Source organism: Macrobrachium rosenbergii, chromosome 31, assembly GCF_040412425.1.
Source record: "Macrobrachium rosenbergii isolate ZJJX-2024 chromosome 31, ASM4041242v1, whole genome shotgun sequence".
NCBI lineage: Eukaryota > Metazoa > Arthropoda > Malacostraca > Decapoda > Palaemonidae > Macrobrachium > Macrobrachium rosenbergii.
The window spans coordinates 32,059,817-32,080,722 of NC_089771.1; the positions used below are offsets into that span (position 1 = coordinate 32,059,817).

A 20,906-nucleotide genomic window follows, 5' to 3' on the forward strand; every position below is an offset into this window, starting at 1 on the left:
AATTGCAAAAAATTTTGGACCAGGGCAGAGAGAGAAAATGATGTAAATCAAACTTTAATGGATGTAAACAATTCAAGGCCGCTCTTACGTAAACGAGAGAAAAGAATGGGAGAGAAAGGAGACGAAAAGAGAAAGGAATTAATAGAAAAGAGTTCACAGATTACAACTCTATTACAAAAATTGCGCAGAAGTTTCTTCAGCGCAATCGAGTTTTCTGTACAGCTGCTATGGCGTATAATGAGGCCACCGAAAATAGATCGATCTCGGTGTAATGCTGTGCGAGCCGCGGCCCATGAAACTCGCAGCCGGCCGCGGTGGGCTATGTTGCAGTGTTTCCACACGCACGATTAAGGCTAACTTTAACCTTAAGTAAAATAAAAAACTACTGAGGCTAGAGGGCTGTCATTTGGTATGTTTGATGATTGGAGGGTGGATGACCAACATACAAATTTGTACCCCTCTAGCCTCAGAAGTTTTTAAGATCTGAGGGCGGTCAGAAAAAGACCGGACGGACAGACAAAGCCATCTCAATAGCTTTCTTTTACAGAAAACTAAAAAGTGTACAAGAAAGCTGCAGGAACCAGGTGATACTGACACTGACGAAAACTCCAGAAAGAAACCCGAGAGAGAGAGAGAGAGGGTCCGCGCAAAGCAAGACGACAAGAAGGGGAGTGGAGAAGTGGGCGGGATGCTGCGTGATCCGTCAGTAGGTAATAAAGATCAGATGATCTGGCAGTTTGCGGGCGTAGCGATGGAGTCGCCAGTCACGAGCCTGCAGTAGGCGTTGCCGGTCGCAGGCAGGTGGCCGGTTAGAACCTCACACTTGTGAAAGTACATTCCCTCTGATTTTCAACCTCCTCCAGGAGAATGATTTTAACCTCCTTCAGGAGAATGATTTCAACCTCCTTCAGGAAAATAATTTCAACCTCCTTCAGGATAATGATTTCAACCTCCTTCAGGAGAATGATTTCAACCTCCTTCAGGAGAACAATTTCAACCTTCTTCAGGAGAATAATTTCAACCGAAGAGAATAATTTCAACCTCCTCCAGGAGAATAATTTCAACCTCCTTCAGGAGAATAATTTCAACCTCCTCCTTCTTAGTGCAACTGCTTTGAGGTTTTCCTCCTGTTACACCTTTCAAACCTTTCATTGTCAATTCCCGTTCCAGCGCTGAATGACCTCATAGGTCCCAACGCTTGGCTTCTGGCCTGAATTCTATACTCTATTCCAAATAGCACACTTAACGCTTTTAGTTCATTAGCCTACGTAGCAACAAAGGAGATGGATGAGCTCCTGGTGGCTCGAGAATAATAATAACCATAGCTGCGAAAAAACTTGTCTACGTTCACTGCCCAGGGCATAATGTAGCCACGCCAGTCCACAGAACAATTATACCTCAAGGTCCAAAAGTGAAAGAGAAAATGTTACATCGAATGGAAAGATAAAAAAAAAAACTCTTGACTGATGTCATCTCAACAACTGCCAACAAAAGAGGAATTCTTTTGGGAACGAATTTCAACGGGGCACGATTCCGTGCAACGCCGAAAAACGCGTTAGCCTAACCCGTCCTTCATTTTTCGGTTCCCTCGGCGCTAATTACAAACCAAAGAAGGAAAGAAACTTCTCTGGGTAATTTGCTGAGACCAATTACACGAAACTCCGAAAGCAGTGTCACTCGGCGGGGAAGAAGAAGGAAGAAGAAGAAGAAGAAGAAGAAGAAGAAGAAGAAGAAGAAGAAGAAAAAAACACTTTTATATCTCCAAAAGTAAGTAAGTCGACCCAAACGTGAAGTGAACTTTTCTTGGGACCAAGTCTTGTCTTCTGACCACTCCCAAGCCTAAGGGAACACTTTGATGGGCAAGTTCCAAAACTGGCACGTAGTCAACTCGATATATATATATATATATATATATATATATATATATATATATATATATATATATATATATATATATAAATATCACTCAGTGTAATCTCTTTCCAGGAAACTGCATTCCTTACCGACGGACATAAAACAGTAAATCATTATTGCCCTGCTAACGATCCGTCACTCAGCAGGGGGCCACCATCTTGGAACTACTTTTACGAGTCTATCTGATATTTTTTTTTTGTTTCTCCTAATGTTGGTCTGAGTGAAAGTTGCACCGTGAAACAAAAAAATACTTTACGCTTGATTCCTGGTACTTTCTCAGCAACTGTCGCTAAGTTTTATTTACAGGTAACGAAACTGGCATCCAAATTAATGTGTGTATTATTATTATTATTATTATTATTATTGTGTGTTATTAGTATTATCCAGTACATGCAACCTGTTCAAGCATACCTTAGTTTTTGCAGACCACTGGAGCTGATTAGCTCTCCTAGGGCTGGCCCATCATGGAACAAAGCCCACCAAAGGGGCCACTGACTTGAAATTCAAGCTTCCAAAGAACATCAAGGTATTCATTAGGAAGAAGTAAAGAGAAGGTAATGAGAAATACAGAAAGAAGAGATCCCACTCACTTATTAAAAAAAGAAAAAAAAAATCAATAAATTAACAAATAGATAAAAATATATTGAAACACAAGCAGAATAGTACTAGGGTACCAATACATTGCACCTTCGCTTGAACTATCAGAAAGTATTTCTGACAGATGCAGCCATACCATGAGACACAAGAATTACGGATAAAGGAATGGAATAGATAAGAAAAGACAGAATAGTACTAAGATCTAAAGATGGGAATAATGAGACTAGGGCAAGGTGAAGTGAAAATAGTACCTATCTTCCCAGAACCACTAGGAGCCACCACAGAGGACCTCAGATAAAGGCATGGAAAAGATAAGAACAGACAGAATAGTACTAAGATCTATGGATGGGACTGATGAGACTAGGGCAAGCAGAAGTGAAAATAGTACGTATCTTCCCAGGAGCATTTGGGAATAATGGGACTACGGTAAGGTGAAGTGAAAACAGTACCTATCTTCCCAGAAGCACTCGGAGCAACCACAGACGACCTCAGAAGGAACCAAGAGATAGGATGGACGCAACAACCTCGAACCGTGGTTCCTCCAGAGAAGGATAATTAGGAGAGTGTAGGAATTCTGAGATGACGCGATAGCGGAGATCAGATCCTACGGGGGGCAGATTGCAATTAGCCTAGGATCCAGCGAGGTTTTGAGAAGTAAAAATAAAAAAAAAACCCGCTTGTACACAAAAAACCTTACGAAAGTAACATCATTTAATATCGTATCTCCGTGAAACTTAAAACAAATAATATAAAACTTCATCCATAAAACTAAACCGAAAGGTCTGAACTTCCGTGAGGCGAACATTCAACTAGACCTACTTTCCCGTAAAACCTGTGGCACTGACATTAATGGTGAAAGTATAATTAGAGCAGATCGCTTATCTTGTATAATTACCCGTTAATTGCAACCGATAATTACAGCCGATAATCGGCCCTCACGTTTCGGGTCTCTCGGCGCGCTAACCGGAAGTGTTACGGTTTTAAAAGACACACACATATATGAGAGAGAGAGAGAGAGAGAGAGAGAGAGAGAGAGAGAGAGAGAGAAATGTTACAGTTTTAAAGAACACATGACAGAGAGAGAGAGAGAGAGAGAGAGAGAGAGAGAACCAAACAAAATAAAAAAAAATAAAAAAAAAAACACTGAACAAGTGATTTGGTTATAATGATAAGTCTCCTGCTACGTAAATAGCTTGACAAAACCGAAAACGGAAAGGAGGCTACAGTAGGACTTCGCTACTAGCAGCAAACCACGAAGAAAGTCCTTGAGATTAACGATCCTATCGTCCAAACAAAACTGTAGACCTACGTCACAGAGGGCGGCGCCCCGCGGAGAGCCGCTGACGGGGATGAATCGAGCCACATTAATAACATCTCCCTTTTGTAAAGGGAATAGCGGCGGTCGGCCTAAGTCGGCCTCTCGTATGACTGACGGGACAGGAACTCTCGACAGCAGACGAACAATAAACATCTTTTGTTCCCCGGAATGCGTTCATGAGCGGAGGAATTTTCAAATCCTACTTCGAGTAAAGTTTTCACACGGGAAATGGCCGAAAAGCGAGTTTGTGATTCATTCTTTCGTCTTTGGGGCGTTCTCCGTCATCTCCTTCACAGGTAGGCTAATGTCTTTCGGGTGGTTTCGAAATGGTGAGTCATTTCAGCATTTGAAATATAGAAAAACAAGCGGAAATCTTCAATATGTATAAAGCACATTAGACCACGCATATAGGCCTACACGTATATAACAAACATACATAGGCCTATATATATATATATACACCCATATATATATGAGCGAAAACAGTACACAAAAAATCAATAAATATCGAAATCAACATTTAGTCAATATATAACTAACAATACCACTGAGAGAGGGGTCTGTAAGTGTGCGAGAACTGAACATCTATGACCCGGAAAATGGTTGAGTGACCCTACCCTCCTCCCCCACACCTCCTCACCCCACAACGCACCCATGTCTGTCTATTTGCCTGTCTTTCGTCACTTGTGGGATTTTCCCCCCTCTTCTTCTTCTTCTTCTTCTTCTTCTTCTCCCCCCCACTTCCATTTCGACAGCTCGCAACTACCAGGATCGGGTTTCACCCTTTTGCAAACAGACGCCAGGTCCTACTGGCGAAAAGGATTGCTTGCAAAAGGAGAGTGGGCATAATAATAATAATAATAATAATAATAATAATAATAATAATAATAATAATAATAATAATAATAATAATAATAATAGTTTTGTTGAATAAATTAGCTGCACTCTGCGAATTGATTTTATACTGAGTTTTCTCAATTCTTCTAAAAATTCGCTTTTCCTGCACATCAATATTAGTCAATAATTGTCCAATGTTCATATTTCGATGGATGAAACAGCGTCTTTCTTCGTAATAATAATAATAATAATAATAATAATAATAATAATAATAATAATAATAATAATAATAATGAAGCAAGGAGACCTTGTAATTCTCAATAATAATAATAATAGCAACATCCACCACCAGGAAATGTACTGTACTACAACAGCAAAAAAAATAAAAACTCCGGACATATCATTCTAACACCACCAAGACGTAATAATTACGAAACCTTGAACCGTTTAAACAGAACAATGGCTAGTGTTCTGACGCCTCGGAACGACTGGATATTCGAGAATACCGCTACTGCAGATAAAAGTCCGTAAAGTTCCTTTCCTTGAACCCGTCGTAACCTTTTCGGTGAATCTCGAGCAGCGGTGGCGTACACAAAGAACCAAACTGGGGCCCTCTTTCTTTCTTTATGTCTTGGTATTTTTACTCTCCAAGAGGCAGTGGAGCGTTTGTTTGATGTGAAATGATTGCTGATATTCAATTTCTTCAAGCAGTGTTCTGTATTGAATTCGTCTGCGTTGCTGGGAGTAAGTAATGGTGCATATTCATGAAAATATTCATAAATGCTTATAAGCGAAGCGATTAATAATAAGTGTAAGATTGCGCCATGTGGTGTGTACACGATGCTATATTACAAGCCAGACAATAATCTGCTTTTAAGAGAAAAATGCTTTTATCAAGCACAGTCAACCCTAACCAATATCAAACAAGACAGGCACTTTTGACACTTCTGCTCTCTTAACACAAGTACCTGTGACACTTCTGCTGTCTAAACCCAAGCACTTTTGACATTTCTGCTGTCCTAACACAAGCACTCGTGACACTTCTGCTGTCATAACACAAGCACTTGTGACACTTCTGCTGTCATAACGCAAGCACTTGTGACAACTTCTGTTGTCCCAACACAAGCACTTTTGACACTTCTGCTGTCATAACACAAGCACTTTTGACACTTCTGCTGTCTAAACACAAGCACTTCTGACAACTTCTGCTGTCCTAATAGAGCACTCGCGACACTTACGCTGTCTTAACAGCAATACGAGCTCAAGAAGGCATTACAGCAAATACCAGCTTTGTGATGGACTTCGAGGGTAAAACCTCCGCTTGGAGGGACTAACGAAGCGGGAAGGGAGGCGGGCGAGGATCAGGATTCGTGGAAACGATGAACGAGGAGCCAGGGTTTCCCGAAGCCACGATTGCGTTAAGTCACTCCATTTCGCTGTCGGGTCTAGGATGCTGTGAGGATGCATTCCTATTCTGTGAGGTGTGTTCTAAGCATCAATAATTGATGGTGGTTACATCAAAATGTATCAATAGTTGATAAGTGAAAGAATGATAGTGTTAATATCAGAGATTCACAATCAAGGAATCAAAATATATCAGAATAAAATGGACAAGTGATTGTACTACTGAAAGGGATTAGGATAATAATAATAATAATAATAATAATAATAATAATAATAATAATAATAATAATAATAATAATAACATCAGAGATCCTCTGTCAAGGATATGCAAACAGCAACATTAATATCGACAACAATGATTCATAAAATGTACAGAAATAAAATGTACAGAAATAACTACACACCACCTTGACTGAAATAAATACAATCTGTTAACCTATTAAAGATACATAATAGCCTAGCTTTTTTTAACTGTTACATGTGGATTTTTTTAAAGGGAAAAACATTCTCGGGGTTTGGCTGTGTGAAATCAAAGGATGCTGGTAAAAATGACAAGATTATCATCCTACGTAATGAACCCTACTAATTTCTTCTCTCCGCCAGGTATTATCTCTCTCTCTCTCTCTCTCTCTCTCTCTCTCTCTCTCTCTCTCTCTCTCTCTCTCTCTCTCTCTCTCACACACATACAGCTAAGTTCATTCAGGTAACTAAACTTTTCATATAAAGGCCTATATGTTAGTGAACTTCAGCTCAGAACAAGACATCATTTCTAGCCTTTGTGTGTGTGTGTGTGTGTGTGTGGGTGTGTGTCTGTGTTTGTAATATACTTAAGTTTCGTGTAGAAATATAGTTCACACAGCCGTCAACATTCGTATAATTATTAAAAATTCTAGGCACCCAAAGTCCAAGCGGTTATCAAGAACTGAAAGCACGAATCTACCAAACCCCTCAAGCGTCAGTTTTCGTCATCAAAAACGTGTACTTTGATCCCGGTAATCCTTACGTGGTTTCTCTGACACCTCTGTGTGACATCTCGGGCTAATTCTTCAACAGATTTCAGGAAGCGCCTATTATCTCCGCCATTCAACGGTGAATGGAGCGCTCTGGGGATACGACAGCAGGAAATCAGCACTATACGAAGAGAGAAAGTGACGTCATTCGTCTGCTTTTCCTGGAAAGACGGAAGTACCGGAGACTGTCGCAAACTGTCTGGTTGTTTTGGTGCGACCAAGACAATGAAACAATAAAACAAAAGAGAAAATGTTATGGTACCATTCAAAAAAATTTGGCTGTGATGAGAACGTACTGAAAACTATTATAAATACTATGAATACAGCAACGGTCAAAGATCTCATGGAATCTGACAAAGGGTACAAAAAGCCACTAAAAATCAATAAAATCAGTCGTAAAAGTAAGCGGTCAACCTCAAAGCGTACAGCAATTACCTAGAATGTCGTCTTACTCCTCCCAGCCAACGCCACTAAACATAGCGAGCGAGATTTCTTTCAGATCATATCTACAAACCCCACTGGCAGTGCGTAGCCTAACGCCCTACAAAAATGTTATTAATGCAGAGCCAAAGAGAAAGATGGTAGATACACGAATCGGAGAAAACAAAAGAGGGAGAGGAGTTCCAAAGCACTGGCAATAGAGTAAGTTAAGTTATACAATATAAAGTCACTCCGCTTCAATCAATGGTAACCGGAATGACTATAATTTATCAACAAGAGTCTAAAGTAAAGTTTGGTGCATTAGCGTCTACTACAAAAGTGCAACCTTTAAATATATAAAAAAAAATTGGAAATATCGTACAACCACTTTCCTGTATTTTTCCCTGTATCCTAAGGACGTGGATACAATAGAAAAACAAGTAAAATACAAATAAATATTATATAAAAAAAATACCACCAGCCAATACGAGAGAAGAAAATCTGCCAGCAATATTTTTTAGGTTCTTGTTGAGCCGTAATCCTAAAATCCATGTCTTCGAGTTTTCCTCAAAATCAACAGATCATATATCAGTGTAACAGATCTGGCCAAACAACACGAGGATTACACCACTTGGAGACACCTCTCTCTCTCTCTCTCTCTCTCTCTCTCTCTCTCTCTCTCTCTCTCTCAGTCACAGCTAAGTTCAGTGATTGATGAAAATAACCATCATTCTCTTTGCGCCTTGGACGGGACTACTACCTCCCACCCTCCCGGTCCTCCTCCAACACTCCCCAGCCCCCACCCCGCCCCTCAAACCACACTTCTCTTGAATTTCTTCCTTTGCTTTAGACCCAGGTGTGACAGCCCGGTCCTTGGGCCTTCGCTAAGGACGTGGGTCCGTGCAGATGTGCGAAAAACCTATCGATTACCGCCACTGAATGGAAGAGTGGAGCCGAGAGGCGAAGTGGGTAGTGAGGCGTGAGGGTGGGAGGGAAAAGTAGGCGGGTGGGTGGGGTACACACCACCTCCCTTCCTCCTCCTCCTCCTCTTCTTCTTCTTCTCCCCACCTGGACCAGGATGCTTCTTCAAAAGGTTCATTGTTATCCCCTCGTTGTTACCAGATTCAGTGCAGAATGAATATAACATTCCAACATTCCTCTCCTCGCCTAGTATATAGGCTACACAATCGTCACCCCCCTCCCTCCCACCCCTGCCAAGAGGATGTTGCCAATTTGCAGCGTAAATCATCCTAAATCATCCGCTATTGCTTCCCTCCACCCACCCACCCCCACCTCTCAATCCTGAATAAAACCTACAGGTGGAAGCTAACGACGCTAATGAGCAATTGAACCGGCCTGTCCACACCTGGCGTTGCCAGTTGCCGTGGCAACGGCGACGGCGGTAATGTTACTAACGGAAACCGGAAGAGAGTGAATCGAACACCCTTTTCCCACATCACTCGAATCTCGGCGCCTCTGGAAACACGAACACCTTGTGCTCCGGTCTACTTCCTACCTACAAATCACCCTCTCACATCGATCCGAAGCACATGGAAGGAAGTTGAAATAAGATACTTCGTTCGGTGTAAAGCTTTTCGAAGGTTGTACCAACTGCTGTTAATGTGATAACATATATAACAGTAGTGGGGTTAGTTTCGTCAATGCTGGTAATGGTAGCTGGAGCGCATATAAGCCATTTTTATCTTCATTATGATAAAACACGTAGGCCTATATTCATCACAGACGTGTAAATTGTTGGCGTATAGCCTACATATAATAAACACGCATGTAAACACACAACATACGCATATATATGTATATATAAAAACATATGAAGGTACTGCATCATCGATAAAAAAAAAAAGAATCATACAAGTTAAAATAAACAAAAAATATATACTGCAGTTTGCCAATATCCGACACTACCGAATTATTATACCCAGTCATGTATCAGGAGATTACCCCACGCTGGGCTGCGGTAGCGGTTGTCAAGGTGATGGAAAAGCAGCCATTCGCTCAAACAACTCTCACAAGAGCTTTGAGATCTGAGAAGCCCTTTTAAAATGAAGGAATGGAAAGGAGGGGAGTTTTAGAGCAAAAAGACTTAACGGTAGCGCAACAATAATTAGTTCCACGGTGGATGGCATGGAAATAAAGCCGTTTTTATGTTAGATAATTCCTCCATCTTAAAAATAGTTCATTTAAGGGAAACGCTCAGATGTCTGAATATTTTTCTGCAATCTTTTAGTTTTGATTAAATCTCCATCTAAGCATGATATTCGTTCCTGAAATTAATTCAGACCTTCAGTTAATAATTAAATAATATAACACCAGGTATAAAATCATAAACATACGAGAAAATTCGATAGTAAATTAAAATTGTTCCTGGCGACGGCAATTTTCTTTAAAAACATCGCGTCAAATGAAAAAAATCTGCACAGAAAAAAATTCTGTATATAAAATTTTATTCAGCAATTAGATTTTATTTTCCTACAAACGAAAACTGCCTTCCAAAACATTCCTGCGATTTAGTTTTCTGTAAAACTATTGTGCCGGCTTTGTCTGTCTGTCAGCACTTTTCCTGTCCGCCCTCAGATCTTAAAAACTACTGAGGCTAGAGGGCTGCAAATTGGTCTGTTAATCATCCACCCTCCAATCATCAAACATACCAAACTGCATCCCTCTAGCCTGAGTAGTTTTTATTTTATTTAAGGTTAAAGTTAGCCAAAATCATGCATCTGACAAAGATATAAGACATGCCATCACCTGGCCGTGGTTAAAGTCTCATGGGCCGCGACTCATGCAGCATTATACCGAGACCACCGAAAGATAGATCTATTTTTGGCGGCCTTGATTATACGCTGTACAGAAAACTCGACTGCGCCGAAGAAACTTCGGCGCATTTTCTACTTGTTTTCATCCTGACTCGAAAGCTGCGCTTTAGAGACGGTCAACAGTTGGTCAGTTTGAAGGCAATTAGCCCAGCAACTTTAAACACGAGCGCTGCAGTTGTCATGGCATGATGAATGCAACGTTTTCGGAGTAACTTTTCCAAATGTTTTGTGCTCGTTCGTTTCCTTACTAAAAAATAAAATAAATAAATATCATAACTGCACAGGAAGTATGTGATGGATGATCCACTAGTTCATATCTGACAAAATTTAAAGTTTTAATTGCATGTTTTTTTGTCACCTTACTACGTAAGTTTAATGTCATCGTTATAACTGTAATCTTTCTTTTACGAGAATATAATGACGAGGAATATAATGACCGAACTAGATTTGAAGTCCTGTTATTCTTGATCTCTTAAGGAATATGGACTAATAGCTAAAGTCAGGCTCGTAAACCCAAACACTTTGAAAAACTAAATAATAGGTCTATTTTTCCTCTAATATCTATAACAGTCCAACATAAATTCAAGTCAATTCGCCTCTTTATTTCCTTCCCATCTCTTCCCTTTTCATTTAGGAATGCCCTAGACATAGGGCACAGAACTGTCTATCCTCTCGGCCGTTCCGTAAAAAAAGTAGCCCATAACAAACTCTATACAATTAATCGCTAAAGCTACAAGAAGCTAAATGGAACTCGGCCGGGAGGAAACGGACCTTGTAATCCTCCCAGGGAAGTAGTTCCGAGACCTAGCAATCTAATTCGGCTTTTCCAAACCCGACGGTATTTCTCCGACTTCACGAAAAGATGTGGCGGATTTAATCCTCCGGAGAAGTAGGGAATAGATGGAGTAGAAGTAGGAGTAGACACAGAGAAGGAGGAGGAACGCGGAGGCGGGGGGGGGGGATGGTAGCTCTTATGATCACTCGAGGATCAGACGTCAACAACTCATTGGCTCCGGCTTCGACGAACTTCAACCATTAAATAGGCAGAAGGCCCAACGTGCCGTTGCTTTTATTGGAAACCCTTATCGGAGCGCTGGATCTATAAAACAATAAGATCGTTTAAAAACCAAGAATAACAATAATAATAAACAGAGTGAGAGTTTTAGGCCCTATGTTAACGCCGTCTAGGTTTGGCTACTGCTAAGAGCTACACTTAGGCCTAGTGCTGGCAACAGAGATAGGGCTTAACTTTCTTGATCCGTCCCCGCGCTGTAAAACTTGAGGGGACGCAGGAATTTGGCGCTAACAATTAGCTATTTCCCTCTTTTTTTTATCTTTTTTCCTTTTTTTCTGCGACGCAGGCTGTGTGTGGCATTGTTAGATCAGTCACGGAAGAAACGACACTATTTTGTTCCGATAACAATAGTAACGTTGTAGCTGGCTACATTATTTACAGTAATAGTTAGATATCAGTCAAAATTGTAAAAAAACAGCAGGAATTTTAATACAATTTTTTGTAATAAGATTATTGTCAATGTAACTTCCATCGATGGTAGTAATAATCAATTCAATTTGACGACTACTTTCGGCGGTTAGATTTGCCATACACCTAGGCCTAGGCCTACATATACGCCTCAGAAGTACGCACAGAATTTAGATACTTGGGATGACACGACAGTTTTCATACACACATTCAACTGTCACAGTTCAGTGAAGGACTAAGTAACTTATTTTGAATGGTATAATGAGAGATGAGCAGCTTATAGATACAAATACATACTCATTTTCTACATTAATGTACAGGTATGTATGTGTTTATACATCGGCATTGGCTCCTAGCTATCCACAGAATATAAATACATTAGTTCTAAAGTTTATTCTACAGTATAATGTCAAAGTTATAAAGAACAGATGGACTGAACATTCATCCGATGAACAATTTCTCCCGGAAAAAATAAAAATAAAAAAATAACATGTTCCCAGAAACAGCCAAATGATATGGAACAACCGGAACCTGGAAAATAAAAAAAAACATTAAATAAAAAAAGATCTACGATAGAGCAACATTTTGACGACCAATCCGCGGGAATGAAAAATAAAAAAAAAGTGATTTACCAGCCAAAATTAAGCAACAAGAAAAACATCTGAAGCAAGCAAAGTACTACATCGCGACATGCCCAGCCAATACCGATGCGATGAACTGGCTGGAATTTTGAGGCAAAAGGTCAAAGGTTGACGCTACCCGTCTGGGAGCAATACAAAGATGATTTGCGCCTTTCAGTTTATATATATATATATATATATATATATATATATATATATATATATATATATATATATATATATATATATATATATATATATATTCACAAAATCACTTCACTTCGAAAATGAAAGAACATCAGATTTGTAATTCAATTCCCACCGCATCCCAACATTCCTACTAAAATTATAAAAAAAAAAAAAACAAGCATTCAAGATAATCCGCCAATTCCAGAAAAAATGACATCAGACAGTTTCAACTAACTGACAGCCTAAAATAAGCACATCACGAACCATTAATTAATATGCCACGAACTCAATGGAGTTAATTGCGCTCCCATCAAGCACACGGCATAAAATGCAGGAACGGCAAGCGGACATCTGACTGATTGCTTCCACGGGTAAATAAGAAGCACAGGATTCGTTCCGGACTGATGACGTTGTATGGGACTTCGGGGACAGCCTCGCTAACTGGATGCGAAACAAAGGGTCTCTGATAGTGACCCAGATATGACGCAGATACTAATGGCAAGTCGCTCCTAGATTCCCAGTGAACTACAAGAATGGGGTTACGTACCGACAAGAACTCACCATTAATTTTATAATATATATATATATATATATATATATATATATATATATACATATATATATTATAATATATATATGTATATGCATATACATATGTCTATATATATAGTGAGAGAGAGAGAGAGAGAGAGAGAGAGAGAGATAGATAGAGGAGAGAGTTATTATCATTATTATTATTCAAGCAAACACGAAGGCAAAAGTAAAAACCAAAGGGCAAGCAAGGTCTTTTTGAGAAATTTCATGAATTATAATCATAGGCCTATGCCACATAGGACTAATAAGGTCAGTAAACAATTAGGTACTGATGATATTCACAGTTCAAAACATACCATGAATAAAGACTTCTAATCTCTTGAACCTTTTAGTTCCCAAAGCAAATCCAGGAACCTTTGTCAACACTGAGGAATCATATCTACACAAACAGGGATCTGAGTATGTACCATACCTCCCTTATCACTGACAAAATACGGCCTGACATGTCTAACCTGACGTTCCAGCCGTCAAGAACTCCTTCTACAACAGCCCTGGGCAGTTAAATTTCCCCTCTGGAATCTTCGCCAGGTCTGCTTCCATGTAGCCTAAACCATTAAAGCCCTTATCGGATATCTAAACATTCAGGTAACAACGGCGCGGCCTAAACAATCTCCTGCTGTTCAATAACACTGGAAGGCAGAGCCTACAACCGCTTCAGAGGAAGGCCTATAAGTCTACTCTGCTAACTTTTACCAGGCCATTTTGTGTAAACCAAGGTCTAAAGAGGTATTCTTTAGACCTTGGTGTAAACTCTATCTAAACATTCATCTAGCAACGGCGTGGCCTAAATGATTTCCCTCTGTTCAATAACACTGGAAGGCTGGGCCTACAAGAGCTTCAGAGGAAGGCCCACTATAGGTCTAGCCTAGTCTACGCAAACTTTTACCGGGTGCCGTTTGGTGTAAACTTCGCCTTTCGATTTTATCCGGCCGACCTTGTTTGTGGGACTAATTAGCATATCAGGACTTATCTTCCGCCTCTCAGTTCCCGTCAACTTGGGTATTCAAGCCGAGGGCGCGACGAACACCTTCGCACGCCGCTTTCAATTATAATATGACTGCGATGTGTCCCCTTAAAGCACGAAGAGTTTCTCCTTTAGTACGTGGGCGCTTCTTGTATGCTAAAATCGCTTTCTCTTGGTTGTGCATTCAAGTGCGATTAGATCGACTTTCATCGCGGGGAAAGCACGGATAAGGCAAAATATATACCACGAATACATACGTCGATGTGTACCAAATGTTTGGCCAAAAGTATCTAAACCGGTTTCTCCTGCGAACGTTTATATCTGTCTGTCTGTCTATAGATCGATCGATCGATCCATCCATCTATCTATCTATCTATATCTATCTATCCATCTATATATATATATATATATATATATATATATACCTATATATATAAATAGCTCACTTAAATGTCATAGATTTTCTCCCACTGGTATAAATAGTAACATATAAATCAGCCCGTTATTTATTTTCCACTATCATTTAGCCTATGTGAATATATAAATCATTAATCAGTATATATATATACATATATACACACACACACACATATATATATATATATATATATATATATATATATATATATATATATATATATATATATATATATAACAGTATATATAACCTATAACCCTTCGCTATAAATTCCGACACTCACCGCGACACGAAGCCTCCTCCCTCCTCCTCCTCCTCCTCCTCCAGGGAGCGCCCAAACGCACCCAAAGCAGATTTTCGAAAGATTCATTGAAATGAAACCAGACAATTCCGGGCCGCGCTCGAGCGAGCGCAAGATTGCTTTCGAGAAACCCAACAATGTAACCCGGCTTGTCCCCGTGATTAGATTCCCAGTGACACTGTCGTTTTTTTTTTTAATCTCATTAAACGGAGAAGAAGCAGGAGATTACCTCCCTCCCTTTTCAATCGGTGTCGATAATGGAAAATGCAAAAGTGGGTCTTGGGTCGCAACGCAAGCAGAGTGAGACAGTGTTATGTCTGGAGAGTAAAGGGGGACGCCTTAAAGGAATGCAATGGAATACAGAGTTTAGGCCAAGGCCCAAGGCACTGGGACCTAGGAGGTCATTCAGGGCTGGGAAGGAAATTGAGAGTAGATAGGTCTGAAAGGTGTAACAGGAGGAAAACCTCAAAGCAGTTGAGATGTTTATTAAGAGAGAGTGGATGACGAGATGGAAGAAAAAAATATGAATGGAGGTACAGTAAAAGGAATGAAAGGGGTTGCAAAGAATCTTTAGTAATGCCTACAGTGCACCCCGTGAGGTGCACTGACGGCACTAACCCCCCTACGGGGGGATGCCTTTAAGAGAAGAGAATTTGAACCAGATAGCATCACTCAAAAATGGTATTGTAAGATACAAAAGAAAGATATGATGATATTAAGAATGGATATAGGTTCAATATATCAACTGTACCGGTTACAGCAGGTCTGAAATAGGAGTATTGTAATCCACATTAATGAGAGAGAGAAGGAAATTTCCCCATTATACAACTGACCACCATGATTCTCCTGATTCTAGCTCCTCAATAATTCCAATGCTCATATTTTCCTCAGCGCCTTAGGGTAGACCTGCCAAACCACCCTAACAGACAAGAAGCCCATAGATTTTGACACTAAAAGGGGCGTGGAGCATGAGAGACGGGCCGAGATGTTCTCGTGTTAAGCTTGAATAAAAACCTTTTGGGGAAAATGAATTGTTGAATCCCTTCCCACGCCTAACTTGTCTGAGCCTATTGAACCAAGCTGGGTGGTCTTGCTCTTTGCAAGAGCCGCCCTTCTTAACGGCAATTATCTCAGGTGATTCTTTATATTTCTCACACACACACACACATAATCTTTCTCTCTCTCTCTTTCTCTCTCTCTCTCTTTATATATATATATATATATATATATATATATATATATACATATATTTTATATATATATATATAATATATATCATATATTTATGTATATCTATACACATATTTATATATTATATAGTATATGCAACACAAAGAAAAGGCATGCAATGAACCCACCTCATAAGAGAGGAAAAGTTAGAAAAGTGTGTCCACCAGGGGACTTAGGCTATTTAGCATTTCGCTATCACAGTCCAAAACTTCATTATCAAACGGCTGTCATTCACATTCTATGATCTGAATCTCTTCAATATTACGCAGCTTTAATCCAGCTAGCTACTGTCAATTACCATAAGTTACAGTATTCCATTCTCATTCCGTAAGACTGCTTTTCTCTTATATCTTAAATTATGGCAATTTATAATTAAGAAACAACAGTAGTCTTAAGATGACCTGATAACTGTTAAAAAGAAGAAAAAAAATTAATATACAGATATGCATATACACATGTACCAAGCGTGAAACTCTCCATGTTTCAGCGTGCTATATAGAACTTGAAGCAGAAAATTGTCAAACATAATTGTCCCTCGGCGACATGAACGGATACACATGAGCAAACACGAGAGAGAGAGAGAGAGAGAGAGAGAGAGAGAGAGAGAGAGAGAGAGAGTGTTTTCTGTTCTGTGGTGAACTGAGGTCTAAGAGACTGGTATCTACGACAATAAATGTAATTAAAAAATAGCTGAGAGAGAGAGAGAGAGAGAGAGAGAGAGAGAGAGAGAGAGAGAGAGAGAGAGAGAGAGAGAGAGAGTGTTTTCTGTTTTGTGGTGAATTAATGTCTCAGTCTGATATGAACTACAATGGATGTAATGAAAAAGTACCATTGTTAATAACGTACAGAGAGAGAGAGAGAGAGAGAGAGAGAGAGAGAGAGAGAGAGAGAGAGAGAGAGAGTTTTATTCTTGTTTTCTGTTTTTGTATGAACTGGAAGACAATAGATGTAATGAAGAAATAGCTAAGTTACCATTGTTCAAAACGTACAGAGAGAGAGAGAGAGAGAGAGAGAGAGAGAGAGAGAGAGAGAGAGAGAGAGAGAGAGAGAGAGAGAGAGCTCTGAAACAATCCCAGGCAAGAGATTTGCGCTTATCTGTCTTCGGAAAGTAAATAAACCTGACCACATAGTTTATTTCCCCTGCTACCCATCCCTTGCCCCGACTGCTAACCAGACACTATGCAATGCATAGCTTACTAGGTTGCATCCGAGAATGCAACCTCCGCTTGCTTTACGTTGGAGTTTTCCAGCGAATCTTATTATTCTTCTGTTTAAGTCTCGGGAAAATATATCGTTACCACTTGTTTATTTATGTATTTTGAAAATTTCATGACAACTCATGTAAAGAACTAACTGTAAAATAATTGATTCATGACACAGCACCTATTCACCTAATCTAATATTACTAATATTATAGAATAAGCGAATACAAACCACAGAATTCTATAAGCATACTACAAACTTTTTTAATGCTGAATAATAAAGATTTAGAAAGCCTATACCTCCTAGTACATTTATATATGACAAATGCATTCAAAATTTAAAATACAGTTAGAAAAACAGCACGTTCTTTTCCTGTCTCTCGACCTACATAAGCAACGACCCACAACAGTCGACTGAGAACCACGAAATCCCACAGGTATGTTACACACCTATTCAGTAATCTATAATAATAAGTTGGAAATTTAACTCCTGGCAAGTCTAATTACGACAAATGCATTTAAAACATTAAAATAATGAAAAGAAAAACAACGCACTTCTTTTCCTCTCTCTTCATCTACATAAGCAACGACCCACAACATTCGGGCGAAACCCAGGTACATAATTCAATGATTATGCCACCAAACCTAAACAAATATGTCAATATCGCTTTCCAACTCGTGCCAGGATCGAACGCTGATCTATTCACAGCTTTATGTGCCCACTGAGGCTAACTGGGTTATAAGAGAGAGAGATATATATATATATATATATATAGAGCACACACACTTATAAATAAAGACAAATATGTCCCCATCACATCTCAATGCAGGCGATTGAAACCCTTCACCAAGACTCCTTTCTAAAGATAGTCTTGTTGCATAAATAACAAGAACACCATTTTTGGCTGGCTAGGCTAGTTTCCTTTAAAGAGGCCATCATTCACTCTTTTGCGTTGTTACGTAGCATTTAACTTTTTTTTTTTTTCTTTTAACGGTAAGAATTTCTCATGGTTACACACAATGCTGAGTTCTTCTTGTGACGCTGGCCTGATTACCTTCCTGAAAGAAAGCATTCATGTCAACTCGCGTTGCATTCATGTCGTGTCTAAGTCTCTCTCTCTCTCTCTCTCTCTCTCTACTCTTACTGGCTGTCATGTCTCATAAATTACATATTACTCTTACTGGCTATATAGGTATATATATATATATATATATATAATAGCCTACACACAATATATATATATATATATATTCGTCATACAAACCCTCCTCAGATGGTAAGATCCCAAGGTGTAAACCTTAGGAGAGATGCTTTCAGAAAGAGATTGCCAACACTCGTACAAATGACAACCAGATACATAACTCATATATATAGATATTAATAAAAATGTGGACACAATTACACACATACGGTATATATATACATATATATACATGTATATATATAACGATTTTCTGCTTATTAATAATTCTCATCACATAAAACGTAAACACAAGTTTAGTCGTTCTAGCTCAGATAAGAAAAGAATAACAAAACACTTTTAAAACCAGGCAGATAAAATTACTGATATACTCTGTCGAGAAGATCAGCAAAGTCACATATTACACCACCAGAGAAACACGAGTTATTCGACGGGAAAACAAGCAACAATCCCGCCACAGAAATGCGTAAAATGGTGAGCAAACAGTTAATGGTCACCAAACCACCGAGGTCTGCCTCGTAAATGTTATAACTGGTTGGCCGAAGAATTTGCCTCGAGATACTGAATGAGAGAGAGAGAGAGAGAGAGAGAGAGAGAGAGAGGAGAGAGAGAGAGAGAGGGAGAGAGAGAGAATCACAATACCTGGTATTCATCCTTTAATGTATAACTCAAAACGTTTCAAAGACAGAAAATACTAAAAAAAATAACAAAAAGGAAATAAACAGAGAAGAGCGAGTTATTTTAGACCAATGTATTCATTAAGCAACCATTTAATGACGACAACTTTAGCAAAGCGAACCAATAAATTTCGAATTACTTGCAAAAGCTCTCATACCTTTTGCAAACAGGCGTTATTTAAGTAACTAGGACTGGAACTTCTCAGACCAATACCATTATTTTCTGTTAGTAGTATACACATACTAAAGATTAGCACAAATATTAATATTACAACATGTGTGTGTATGTAAGTATGTATGTATGTATATATTATATATATATATATATATATATATATATATATATATATATATATATATATAGTATATATATATATATATATATATATATATATATATATATAAAGTAACCTACATATCACTACCTGTATTCAGTCACACAAATGTAACATTATAATGAATACCCAACTTACCCATTAAATGACATAAATAAATTTCGGGAAAATATCAATTACTGCCACAGACCGCCTGATTATAAGTATCATACATCAGTAATCACGACTGGTTACATACATTATGTGTTTGGGAGTGTCCATGTCTAATCGTTAAGTTGCAGTGTGAAAGGTATCCACTTTTTCAAACATGCCGATAATTCAAGTAAGGACAAAACACAAAACCACGAATTATTATACATAAAAATTTTATAAGTATTACAGGTACATTAAGCATTCAAAAAACATCATTACGATAAATAAAAGAAATCTGTGAGAACACACCTGAATACCAAACTATTTTCTATAACGGACGAAAATAACAAACGTTATGGCCAATAACAGGCGACTTCGAAATCGCGCGGATCGGCTGCCAAAGAAAAGATTGTCATCTCGGCGTTGTAATCAAATTTCAAATATATGCAAAAAGATATCGAATATCTGAGCCTCTTATGACACTCTTTAAATCAACTTACCTCCAGCATCTCCCATGTTGCACAGGCTGGACAACTATATATCCAAGAAAGTGATTAAGCACAGAGTTTTAACAGAACACTGAAAACAACACTTCACTTTGTGACGTCTGCGTACACAGACAAGGGCATGATTCAGGTGACATTAAATTGGAAAAATGATCTACCTGGCCTATAAAAACAACGGCGGCTACTAATATATATATAAATATATATGATACTATTCTACGCAGTCAAGACTACATTCAAAACACAGAGACAAGAATTTCGAACAGAACCACGGCACAAAAAATAGGGTCGTCGTGTTATGAAAAATGTCACTTTTGGAAAGACACGTGCGTAGGCCACGGGGAAAGGACCGTACGTCCCTCCTTCTCTCACAACAGCCAGGCTGAAACTGAGGAGTAAGTTTTACTCGCATCACATGTTCACATGAATCACACACTTCTAGCCTCAGCGCAGGCCCGCCCAAACTCGCGGCCAATCAGGATTCCAGATCTGCCGTATCTCGCTTCCCATTGGCTCTCGTCTCTCGCCCGGCCAACCAAAACTCACTTTGGTGAGGCGGCCGCAGATTCCGCCAAATTTGAGATGCTGCAAAGAAACGCACCTGTACAATACCTACAATTTTTTCGATACTGATTGATTTCCATGACGTGTGAAACGATTGTAATGTTTCTCATTTTTGACCAGTAACTAACACAGCAGGACGCAACATTAAATATGCT

The 20,906-nt window shown here is 39.1% G+C and overlaps 1 protein-coding gene across 1 annotated transcript in view; it reads right to left on the reverse strand.

Annotated features, from left to right (window-relative positions):
* The window catches only part of LOC136855511 (ras-GEF domain-containing family member 1B-like), a 728,968-nt gene extending 708,387 nt beyond the window's left edge, over positions 1 to 20,581 (reverse strand). Inside the window, 1 exon segment of the mRNA XM_067132617.1 lies at positions 20,182 to 20,581. Within this exon segment, the coding sequence (XP_066988718.1) occupies positions 20,182 to 20,197 (16 nt within the window). The 5' untranslated portion in view covers positions 20,198 to 20,581.
* Positions 20,582 to 20,906: the final 325 nt, after the last annotated feature.